Genomic DNA, 12,020 nt, shown 5'->3' with positions numbered 1-12,020 from the left:
TACATGAATAATCTGTCTCAAATACTCAATCTTCATTATAATCCATGAGAAATGTCTGTTCCTTTGAAACAGTACTAGAATCATCTCCAATGTGGCTCCAGATATTTTAAACGATATTAAGAGGCTAAGGAAACCTTTATATTCCTTTTATGTTTTGTTCCTTTTATGTTTACAAATATATAGCATGCAGTATCACCATTTTACTTGATTGTGATATCTATCAAGTTATAAAGCTATTTGTTATTAATTACTTTAAAATATTGTTTTAAAACATCCAGAATTCTCAGGGCTTTAATAGGGCTTTAATATTCTTACAATGTAATATTGCTTTTATTTTCTGACTAATATATCTATATTCCACGAACCTGGTTCTAGCAAAACCGAGTTAAATCACGTCTTGTCGATGTCTATTTAAACACATATTTGAATAAATCCTCAACTGGCAACGGTTCATTTGTGGTATACCTCTTTGAATAGTAAGCTATAGGCTCAAGCTACATCTCCCATACAAACATATTAAAACATTTCTATGAAAAAATCTTATAAGGAATGCTTTGGAGAGAGACAACCAAATGCGGATTTAGAAATTACCTCATAATCCGACAAGAAAATATGAAGTCTTTGAATGTGCTGTACAGATTTTTTCAATTTTTGGTTTGAGATCGAGCAGGCTGTGTGGAGAATGACGCAAAATCAGGCCATTATAACACGATGTTGAACTAATGGATGGATGTGGTGTAACTCAACTGACAATCTGAAAACTGCGTAGCTGCACAGACCGTTACTTCTAGACTTCAAATTTAGAAAGAACATTCATTTACAATGTGTTTAAGCGTCAGTTTTTGGGGATAAATGGCAAACGACAGCGAGATGCTGCAGAACAACCACATTGAGAGATTTTCATGATATATAAATAACTGCAGTAGGGCCTATATTGTAGCCATAAAAAACGAACAAAAATTAAATGTTTCAATTGTAGTAGCAGAAAATCCTCAACATGTAGTCATAACATTCCAGGATACTTGATTTAGAATAGATTAGAGTCAACACAATATTGCATCTCGTTCATGTGATCTTTATATCGTTTGATTCCGCACATCGCTTGATCCTCAGTCCCTGTTTCGAAAGACACTTTTAAAGCTATGCCGTCAAAATTTGACAATTATTTAAAGATTTTTATTTGACTTAATATAGGCTTACATTTTTACATGTAGGCCTAAACATCATATCATTGAATAAAATAATATTTTATTATTAGAGAAATGCTAACCAGACAAACTAAAATGACCCTAATTTTGTAAAATGTTCTGAGCATAATTTAACCCACACATCATCTACACAATCAACAACATTTTGAATTAAATGGTTTTCCTGCTGAAAGATGCAATCAAGTCCACTGCGCATTTAGGCCTACTATATATATTTTTTAATGCAGCTATATTTCCATTGATTAAAAATATACGCTATGCAATCATCAGTTGTTAAAGGCATCAATTACAGATCTTCAATTGTGCCAACATTGTCAGGTCAGTGACGCAAAGGCATATAAGAAAATGACTGAGTTAAATATATTGTTTTAAATATTTCCCTTTATTTCTTTCCGAATGTAAAAGGAAACTCGTCAGTTAAATATTTGCATTTCAATTGGCAAATGTAATTTCATACATTAGAAAGTAAAAAGCAAGATGCTATGAAACATGTAATCAATGCAAGGCATAAATCTACAGCATTCTTAAGAACTTTTCAAATAGGCCTAGATCAACAAGAAAGTCCATCCAATTACCATTTGCCAAATAACTTTTTCCACAAGAGCTTCAAAAATCTCTATCACCTGAGATACAAATACAAAATGTAAAGTCTGAAACACAACTCAAATATTCACAAGCACTGATCATTTAGCCAGGTCAGAGGTGCTGCGCTGAGTTTGTAATTTCTGATATTCTTGATGTAAACTGGCGAGATGTGGTGACGCCGCGGAGTGGAACAGCGCAGGGGACGCGTAGGGAGCGCTGGAGGTCAAAGCGGAAGAAAAGGTGGCACAGCGGCTCGGATTGAAGGACCCGATAGTGACAGGCTGCTGTGATTGAAGAAAAGCCTTGGCAGCGAAAGTGTTCCGGGTAAACAGGCTCGACAAAGCCGGTAGCAGGCAGCTAACAGGTGGGATGGTGGGCGCGCATGACGAGTGTGCATGGTGATGGAAGCCGAACGGATATATCTCCAAACTGGGTAGCTGAAGACCCGCTGTGCCAAGTCCATAAGTACTATACAAGTTGTGAAAGCCACTGGGCTCAAGGGGTTGCTCTTTGAGCACCCCGAAACGAAAATGCTGGCGTTTGAACCTCTTCCTTCGACGCAGAAAGCTCCCATTCTCAAACATGTCCGAAGAATTGGGGTCCAGTGTCCAGTAGTTTCCCTTCCCTGGATTACCAGGCTCCCGGGGCATTTTGACAAAGCAGTCATTGAGCGAAAGGTTGTGTCTGATGGAATTCTGCCAGGCAGGGAACTTCTCACGATAATAAACGAATCGGTGGCTGATAAAGTCACATATCTCGCTGAGGGTAAGACGCTTTTTGGGGCTTTGTAATATGGCCATTGTTATCAAAGCGATGTAGGAGTACGGAGGCTTTACCGACGCCGGGCTTTTACTTGCTGCTGGAGGACGCTTCGATGTGGGTGAGTAGTCGTCCCTATCCTCATCCTGCCCGCTCGAAGACAAAAAAGTGTCAGGTTCATGCTCTGCGCTTCTCGCTTCTTCCAAAGGTAAGGACACGAGATGCTCATCTCCGTTATCCCTGAGTCCCTCTCCCACTACGTCAATAACAAAATCTTCCATGGGCTCCAAGTCCAATGTCATAGTCCACGGGCAGAGCCAAAACCACCTGCCCCAACAGGTGGGAAAGGGTCAGTTCTTTGAAAGGGATAGATGCTCACGCGCAAGGCTTTGCCCTCTCCATTCACAAAAAAAAACAAGCTTAAAATATGTGCGCTCAGCCCCCTCTCACGTTAGTTATTCAAGAGAAAAAAACAATCCTTCAAAAAATCCAAAGCCTTTTTATCTCCAAACAAACATGAAATGGAACAACTTTCTAGCCTTAAACGGAGAAAAGGGAGGCTGAGAAAGTTATGAAGCACCGTGAGACTTCCAAGATGTCCAGCATCCTCTCTCGTTGGTTTCCTGTTGGAACTGTAACGGTATTGGATCAGGTGACTGTGATGTCATGGTTATGATCGAGGAGAAGCTCTTAACCAATCGAAACAAGGCAATCGGTACCAAAGTACCAACCGTTACCTATCATCATCCCATCACTCCAAAATCAACATCATATTTCAAATTCCATTCAGTAAATTACCATTTAATAAGTGACAACTATAATATCAATATGGTGGGGGAAAATGATGTTATCCTATTAGACCAAGGCCTACTTGTAGATGGCTATTCGAAATATCAAATATATGGAGGAGTAGACATATAGCCGCCCTAGATCATCTGAACTATCACCACATCAATAACACATTTTCAAAAACAAAATGGCCTATAATTGTAATTTCGTGAAGCGCCAAAAGCAAAGATGACTCAGTATACGCTTTTTTCTGAATAAATAATAATGTCCTACTAAAGGGCGCTTCGAACATTTTTCTTAAACTATTTTAGCAACATATGCCCATGTGCAAAACATGGAGGAGAGTATGAATTGAAGTATGAGTATGAATGAAAGGCTACACCATAAAAATGTGCCTAAAGCCTCCATCACACCGACTGATTGATTGTGTTTTGGTACACCAAAAGTACATTCATGTCCAATGGAACGCTGCAATTGTCTTGCAGCATTGTGTTACAGAGGCAGTTGCAGTGCGTTCTGTGTGGTGCATATGTGGGATTTATCGAACATGTGCATCTTATTGTATGCATAGACTGCTTGACAGAAACAGTAGCAGATGGTGAATGTTGAACTTTTGTTGCACACATATGCAGATGATGCTGCGTACATTTTGCCTAAACACTATAGGTGTGATCGAGGCATAAATTCTAACATTTTGCACAAATGGCACCGACTAAACAACTCTAATGTAGGGAAGCGTGTTGAGTTAGAAATGTTGAAAATACGAAGTTTGACATGAAGTTTAATCAAATCAAAGATAGGAATACTTTTTATTAGGTTAATGCTTCTTTCAAGAAATGATGTGCTTTGGAAAAAGGCATAATGGTTGTGAAAATATCACTTCATATACTACAGCCAGAGGCCCACATTCAAAATTCTGCAATAATTGAAATGCTAGATTAAATCAATCAATCTAGATCGATCAAAAATACATGTGGTAGGCCTATTCGTTTTAGCCAAGGTAAATGAGACAAATCAAAGGAGAGTGAAGATTAACAATACTTGTGTTGATATTGGGGACTTGCAGTGACGGAAGAGAAGTATGAGCAAACTCCATAATCTATATCTATAGTGGCAAAAACAATTGTTGGACCAGTAGGCCTAAGGGTCACCTTCAGAAGGTGTCTATTCCTATAGATAGAGAATTTACGGCGCCTTGCAACTTTTACCATTTATAGAGGTAAATGTAGCCTATAGAAATGTATAGTAGCCTAATTATGCTAATAACATGCTGCTATTATAATAGCAACATGAATAATATTCGAGCATATTGAAACTAGGCTACTATGCCAATTAAATGTAGCAGCTAGCCTACTTGTAATTTCGTGATAGGCATATGACTAGATCTGGCTAAGGCTTGCTGACATTATTTTTCCTCCATGAGAAGCCTATTTAGCGAGAGGTAACAGGACGGTCATAATGTCAGAAATTACACAATGAGAAAAATTTAATTGATATGCCTTATTTTTCATGAACAAGGAAACCATCGGCCTGCTACTCAATTGAAAACACACACCTTTAAATATATAACAGTCCGTAATGACACTGTTAAATAGTCTTTTATATAGGCCTAATAGCCAACTGAGAATAAACTGGTATTATGCTGAAAGTAATAGATTTGCACTTGCCAATCCATAAAAGGAATGCCAGAAGCGGGGGGCACGTTTGTATTGTTCGAAGGCCCTGGGTTGTTTATGTTTAATGATTTAGTTCTTTGTTGGGATTTCCACATTTCCCATTGATACCCCAGGGCAGCGGGCGACTGGGCTGGTGTGGGTGGGCTACGTTACCGACAAAGCTGCAGATGATTTGCCAAATTCATCACGCATGTCTTCAGATTGGAAACAGGTCCAATGCCGTGGCGGAAAAACGGGTTGTGTGGTTTCAATAACAAAAACGGATAATAATAGAAATTCGTCTGAATTTCCACAGATATGGCGCTAAAATGACAATAGCTGGCACGAGAAACATAATTATTTTCTCGTTGAAATGTCTCGTTGAGAAACCAGAGATGGAAATTATCAAACCAACGAAGGCCCTATACTGAGATAGCCTATTGGCTAAGTGACAGTTCATTATAAGAAACAATTGAAAGTTAACGATATTGTTATTAGATGCGACATAAAAGATGATGCTGTCGTGTAAAAGTTGTAGTGCATCGTCATATCACATCGTAAATTATAATTAAAGCAGCTTAGTCCTACAAAGAAATAGAGCTAAACCCAAGTGAAATTAACCTGCTGATGAACTTTCTAGTCATTTGAAGTATAGTAGTTCCATTCATTTGTTCTTCAGACCCCAGACTCTCTCTCACTCACAAACACACACACACAAATCATTTAAAACTATTATTCTTCAGACATTCGTCTACATATTTCTGTTAAAAATTCTGTCAAAATATCCCTTCAATTTGTAAGCCTGATCAAACTGAAAACAAAAAAATGTAGACTAACAAATGCTTTTTTTTAGGAAACATTGACCAGCACTTCAAAGACTGAGGATGTTTTCTGTCAATTTCACATAAACACCTCTTCAGCTTTATCCACTTAAAACCTTGGCAGTGCAGTGTTAAATGACTCAGGCATAATGTGAGAGGCATTGTATATCCTTAATTACTAATTCATCCACATTTAAGGAACTGCTGAGCCAAACAATAGTGATGTAAGAAAATAAATAACGGGAAGTGTGTGCATATGATTTATTCTGTGAATGAGTGAGTGTGTATGCTTGACTCACTCTCTGCATTTAGGAGTGATCCAGAAGAGGTTGGAATTTCATAAATCATCAGGTCAGTGTTGCTTTACTAGAGTTTTCACCATCGCCTTGATCTGATGTCATTTTTGTGTGCTATTACATTTACATGCCTTCAGTTTCAAATAGATTTTGGCAAATAAACAAATATTACATCTCTATGAAGGAGCACATTTCCAAGGAGTCTACGTCAAACTACATGTAAACTACAGAGGACCAAAAGCAATTTCTATTTTAGAATACCTAGTCATGTTGTGTGTCCAGGAGAGACTTTTCTCCAAAAGCGAGCATGACGCCATCTTGTGGCATAAATGAAAAATCACACCACATTCAAAAACACAAGACGTCATCAATTACCACTTAGAGCAGGGATGGGCATCTGGCTGTCCCACCCTTATGTAGGTCCGTGTACCAATAAAAAACTATCAATAATAATAATAACAATATATATATAATAATAATAATAAATATATATATATATATACAGTACCAGTCAAAATAATAATTCCAGGGTTTTTCTTTATTTTTACTATTTTCAAATTTGTAGAATAATAGTGAAGACATCAAAACTATTAAATAACACACGTTGAATCATGTAGTAACCAAAAAAGTGTTAAACAAATTAAACATATTTTACATTTGAGATTCTTCAAAAGTAGCCACCCTTTGCCTGGAGGACAGCTTTGCACTCTATTGGCATTCTCTCAACCAGCTTCATGAGGTAGTCATCTGGAATGCATTTCCATGAACAGGTGTGCCTTTGTTATAAGTTCATTTGTGGAATTTCTTTCCTTCTTAATTTGTTTGAGCCAATCAGTTGTGTGGTGACAAGGTAGGGGCGGTATACAGAAGATAGCCCTATTTGGTAAAAGACTAAGTTCATATTATGGCGAGAACAACTCAAATAAGCAAAGAGAAATGTCGTATTCCTGGTCGTAATGCTGGTAGTGCTGGTGAGTTACCGCCAATCTGATATCCAAAAGTTCTTCCTGTAAAATAACATTTTCTGGGCTAACAAGTGTTTGGTTACTACATGATTCCATGTGTTATTTCATAGTTTTGATGTCTTCACTATTATTCTACAATGCAGAAAATAATAAAGATTAAGAAAAACACTGGAATGAGTAGGCGTGCCCAAACTTTTGAATGGTACTGTATATATGGCAGAATAACAGGAAATAAACTTTGGGTACGCAGACTCACTAGCCACTGCAGCCCCTCACGAGTTCCGATTTGTTTGTGGCCCCCACCCCATCAAATTTGCCCATCCCCGACTTAGAGCAATTTATTCATAATTTACCACTTAGAGTAATAGAGCAATCCAACATACTGTGTCTGTTGACTAATACAATAAACTCAGAAATGTGCTGAATAAAAATGTGTACTCTACATTCTACTGTACATTTATTTGTTAAATATATAACAGCAGTCTCTGCCATTAAATAGAATAATGCAAATAATATACCAACATTATCTAAAATAGATTAAATAAATTTGTGCGTATGTTGGTTCACACCTACAGTACACCAACATGGCTAGTTTAAAGCAGAAGTAATCTGATGGGGACAAACAGCACCCTGGACATATGATCAGGACCGGCCCTAGCTTGCCTGGTAAAGCAAGTTTTCTGCAATTCTACACATTTCCATGTGTCAGAGAGAACAACTTGCAATTGTATAACACATTTTGTGCAATTCTACTAATTTTACTATGAGGCAGACAGACATTTTTATCACAAATGTCATGCAATTCTATTAATTTTGCCATGGTGTTAATACCCACGTATTATACACATTTTCCATTGGGTGGAGAGAATCATATCAGTTTTTATTTCCTGCAATTCTACACATTTTGGCATGACAAAATCAATGGGGGCCCCTTGAAGAACATGGCCCACACGTTTAGATAGCTAGCTAGACACACTTTCCAATCTAAAAAATGTTAGCTGACATGGGCTACAGTAGTTGAGTGACCATGTCAGTGACTGACATAACAATAGAAAAACTGCTGATGCACATTTAAATCACACAGCCCCCTATATATATATACAGTATATACAGTATATACAGTATATCAGTGGATATATACAGTAATATCAGTGGAGTTGAAAATGCCACAGAAACACATTGAACTTTCAATTTTTATTATGTACATGAAAACGTAAGTGAAAAAGTAAAATGTTTGTGCACTACCTCATCACACTGATTTATATATATATATATATATATACAAAAACTGTTGTATTAAATAGAAAATGTGTCTACTCTGGTCTTGGTACATGTACTCTAGCCAACAACTCACAGATACAGTGAGGGTAGGGTAGTCTACATGATGAGTTTACTATGGATAAGATCAAGAATATTTATATTTGTCAAATGGCAGTCAAGCACTGATCATGTCACCAGAATAAAACCATCTATATTTATTGGAAAGGAACATCAATCTCATCACGGTGCACTTTCACCACCCTGTGAAGTTCATAACTTATTTCATCTGTAGCCTAATAAACTGCACGGTTTCCCAAGTAGTAGTGGGAGGACCACACACCATATCATAGCGTGACTCCACGTTTACAGCGTTTTCACCACCAGTTCTCGCATAACTAATTTAAAAAGACACAAAATATCCCACCATGTCGAACAAACAAATGATCTGTCAGCATTTACAAAATTGTACCGTAACTTCCATTTTTCCATCACAGGCACAGCTGTTGTGATGTGTTTTGTATGTACGACTTTACTTGCATAAAAACTGTGGCTGAAAACGTGGTTAGGGAGAGATCAACATTTACTGGGGGGAGGGGCTGGTACAACTCAAAATAAAAATGAACCCCCCTCCCCAACATTAAAAATATTTTCACATGACCCTCCCCTTGTACTGTTGAACACCCTCCCTCCTCATAGAATTAACTCAAACTAATGTTTATGACCAAAAATAACAATAACTAGCAACCCTGTGTTTATAAACATGGATATCGACTTTGCCACTTCAGCATGCTTTTGTGGCACTGTCCATGCCACACAGGCTACAGGCCAGAAGGTTGAGAGTTCGCCAACCACCACAGACAAGCTCACTCTCCCTACCTGTTTCATTACTTCACTATCAGAGCCAGCGGCAAACAATGATCAGCTAGGGGGAAATCAGATTATCTAAATGTTGATGCCATATTTATAATTATATTAAACATATGTAATGAATTGTCCACCAGCAGGTTTCTGAGCCAACCAATAAACAAAGCTTACTGACATTGGGACCTTCAGTATCATGGTTTGCGTTTTCAGCACCAGAACAAATAGACCATGTCAATCTCGATAAACAGAAAATACATCCCTCCCTACCATGCAGGCTTATCCGGCATCGAAGGCTTGGCTTGACAATCTCCGAATTTCATTAAACTTTTTGGTGTCTGTAACAGTCTCTTTCCATTCATCAATTGGCCGCTGCACAGTTTGGAAATGATAGACTTTATTTGTCATTTAAAAAAATACATACCGTACATCCAGTACACACAAAGATTTTTAAAAGTGACAGGGATTGCACAATAAAGTCGCGGACTTATTTCCAATGTTGTCCCTATTTTTTTGTATATACATAAATACATGTACAATTACATAGATACAGACACATTACAGAGATAGAGACCAAAAACGTCTGCTCCTCCAGATGAGTATGAGGGGGCATTTTATGTACAGTTCTTACAAGCTTGTTTGGCAGGTATCTTATTATTTAGATGTTTGGAGCTGCTGGTAAACCACGATGTGCAGACATTTGAGATGTCCGGACATTTGAGAAATTTCATAGACATCCATATGCATTCAGATTCAACCTGGCGCAGGTCGGATCTGTTGGTCCCCATGTAACAGTATAGCTACCGTCCCTCTCCTTGCCCCGAACCAGGGACCCTCTGGACACAAAGACAACAGTCACCCTTGAAGCATTGTTACACATTACTCCACAAAAGCCACAGCCACAGCAAGGGAAACAACTACTTCAAGGTCTCAGAGCGAATGACATCACCGATTGAAATGCTATTAGCACCACACCGCTAACTAGCTAGCCATTTCACACCGGTTACACACACTTGGCTGGGTGTAACTGCCTCCACTCTTCTGGGAAGGCTTTCCACTAGATGTTGGAACATTTCTGCCTGGACTTGCTTCCATTCAGCCACAAGAGCATTAGTGACGTCGGGCACTGATGTCAGGCGATTAGGCCTGGCTCGCAGTCAGCGTTCCAATTCATCCCAAAGGTGTTCGATTGGGTTGAGGTAAGGGCTCTGTGCAGGCCAGTCAAGTTCTTCCACACCAATCTCGGTAAACCATTTCTGTATGGACCTCGCTTTGTGCATGGGGCCATTGTCATACTGAAACAGGAAAGGGCCTTCCCCAAACTTTTGCCACAAAGTTGGAAGCACAGAATCATCTAGAATGTCATTGTATGCTGCAGCATTATGATTTCCCTTCACTGGAACTAAGGGGCCTAGCCTGAACCATGAAAAACAGCCCCAGACCATTATTCCTCCCCCCACCAAACTTTATAGTTGGCACTATGCATTGGGGCAGGTAGGGATCTCCTGGCATCCCCCAAACCCAGATTAGTCCGTCGGACTGCCAGATGGTGAAGCGTGATTCATCACTCCAGAGAATGTGTTTCCACTGCTCCAGAGTCCAATGGCGGCAAGCTTTACATCACTCAAGTTGACACTTGGCATTGCACATGGTGATCTTAGATTTGTGTGTTGCTGCTTGATCATGGAAACCCATTTCATGAAGCTCCCGACGAACAGTTATTGTGCTGACGCTGCTTCCAGAGGCAGTTTGGAACTCTGTAGTGACTGTTGCAACCGAGGATAGATGATTTTACACGGCCTACCACTTCGCAGCTGAGCCGTTGTTGTTCCTTGACGTTTCCACTTCACAATATCAGCACTCACAGTTGACCGGGGTAGCGCTAACAGGGCAGAAATCTGACAAAATAACTTGTTGGAAAGGTGGCATCCGTTGACGGTGCCACGTTGAAAGTCACTGAGCTCTTCAGTAAGGCCATTCTACTGCCAATGTTTCTCTATGGAGATTGCATGGCTGTGTGCTCGATGTTATACACCTGTCAGCAACAGGCATGGCTGAAATAGCCGAATCCACTAATTTGAAGGGGTGTCCACATACTTTTGTATATTGTCACACCCTGATTGTTTCACCTGTCTTTGTGCTTGTCTCCACCTCCCCTCCAGGTGTCGCCCATCTTCCCCATTATCCCTTGAGCATTCATACCTGTGTTCTCTGTTTGTCTGTTGCCAGTTCGTCTTATCTTGTCAGGTCTTACCAGCGTGCTTTCCCGTTTTCCTGTTTCTCAAGTGTTTGTTTCCTCGTATTCCCGGTTCTGACCATTCTGCCTGCCCTGACCCTGAGCCTACCAGCCGTTCTGTACCTTCCTGACTCTGACCTGATTACGAACCTCTGCCTGTACTCGACCTGACCTTTGCCACGTGTAATAAATTATTGAGAACTGTACTATCCGCCACCTGTGTCTGCATCTTGGGTCATATCCTGAGTTGTGATATATATGATATAGTGTAGGTTGAATTATCTGTATCCCTGAAAACCAGATGCATCCGGTTTTGGACGATTCCACTAAGGGTGACCCCTGGCTCTACACAGGGCACAACATCAGGAAGTAGCATTAGCCACTAGTATGGTGGTGGAAAATTGTGTTTTGTAAAGAAAGAACACATATTTTCCCAGTTTTTTTCCCGACTACTCGTCATTAAATCGAGTTAGAGAGTAAATCGAGGCCATTGCAGCCTGAATGGAGAATGTTTTATGTACAAATATATAAAGGAAGAGAAGCTTAGGCCTAACCCCAGAAAGATAGAGAGAGAGAGAGATTTGC

At 39.4% G+C, this 12,020-nt stretch overlaps 1 protein-coding gene across 1 annotated transcript; it reads right to left on the bottom strand.

The window, feature by feature from the left end:
• Positions 1 to 1,891: 1,891 nt before the first annotated feature.
• LOC139422269 (forkhead box protein D2-like) lies at positions 1,892 to 2,854 on the bottom strand. Its single transcript, XM_071173450.1, has one exon. The coding sequence runs from the start codon at positions 2,852 to 2,854 to the stop codon at positions 1,892 to 1,894; it is 963 nt and encodes a 320-aa protein (XP_071029551.1).
• Between the last annotated feature and the right edge of the window lie 9,166 nt (positions 2,855 to 12,020).

The sequence above is a fragment of the Oncorhynchus clarkii genome, chromosome 12 (assembly GCF_045791955.1).
Source record: "Oncorhynchus clarkii lewisi isolate Uvic-CL-2024 chromosome 12, UVic_Ocla_1.0, whole genome shotgun sequence".
NCBI lineage: Eukaryota > Metazoa > Chordata > Actinopteri > Salmoniformes > Salmonidae > Oncorhynchus > Oncorhynchus clarkii.
Note: the sequence above shows the minus strand (reverse complement) of the source record. Positions and strands in the feature narration are given on the sequence as shown.

Bases quoted from the DNA above. Each gene is read 5' to 3' on its own strand.
- LOC139422269 (XM_071173450.1), bottom strand. From the start codon at position 2,854: ATGACATTGGACTTGGAGCCCATGGAAGATTTTGTTATTGACGTAGTG.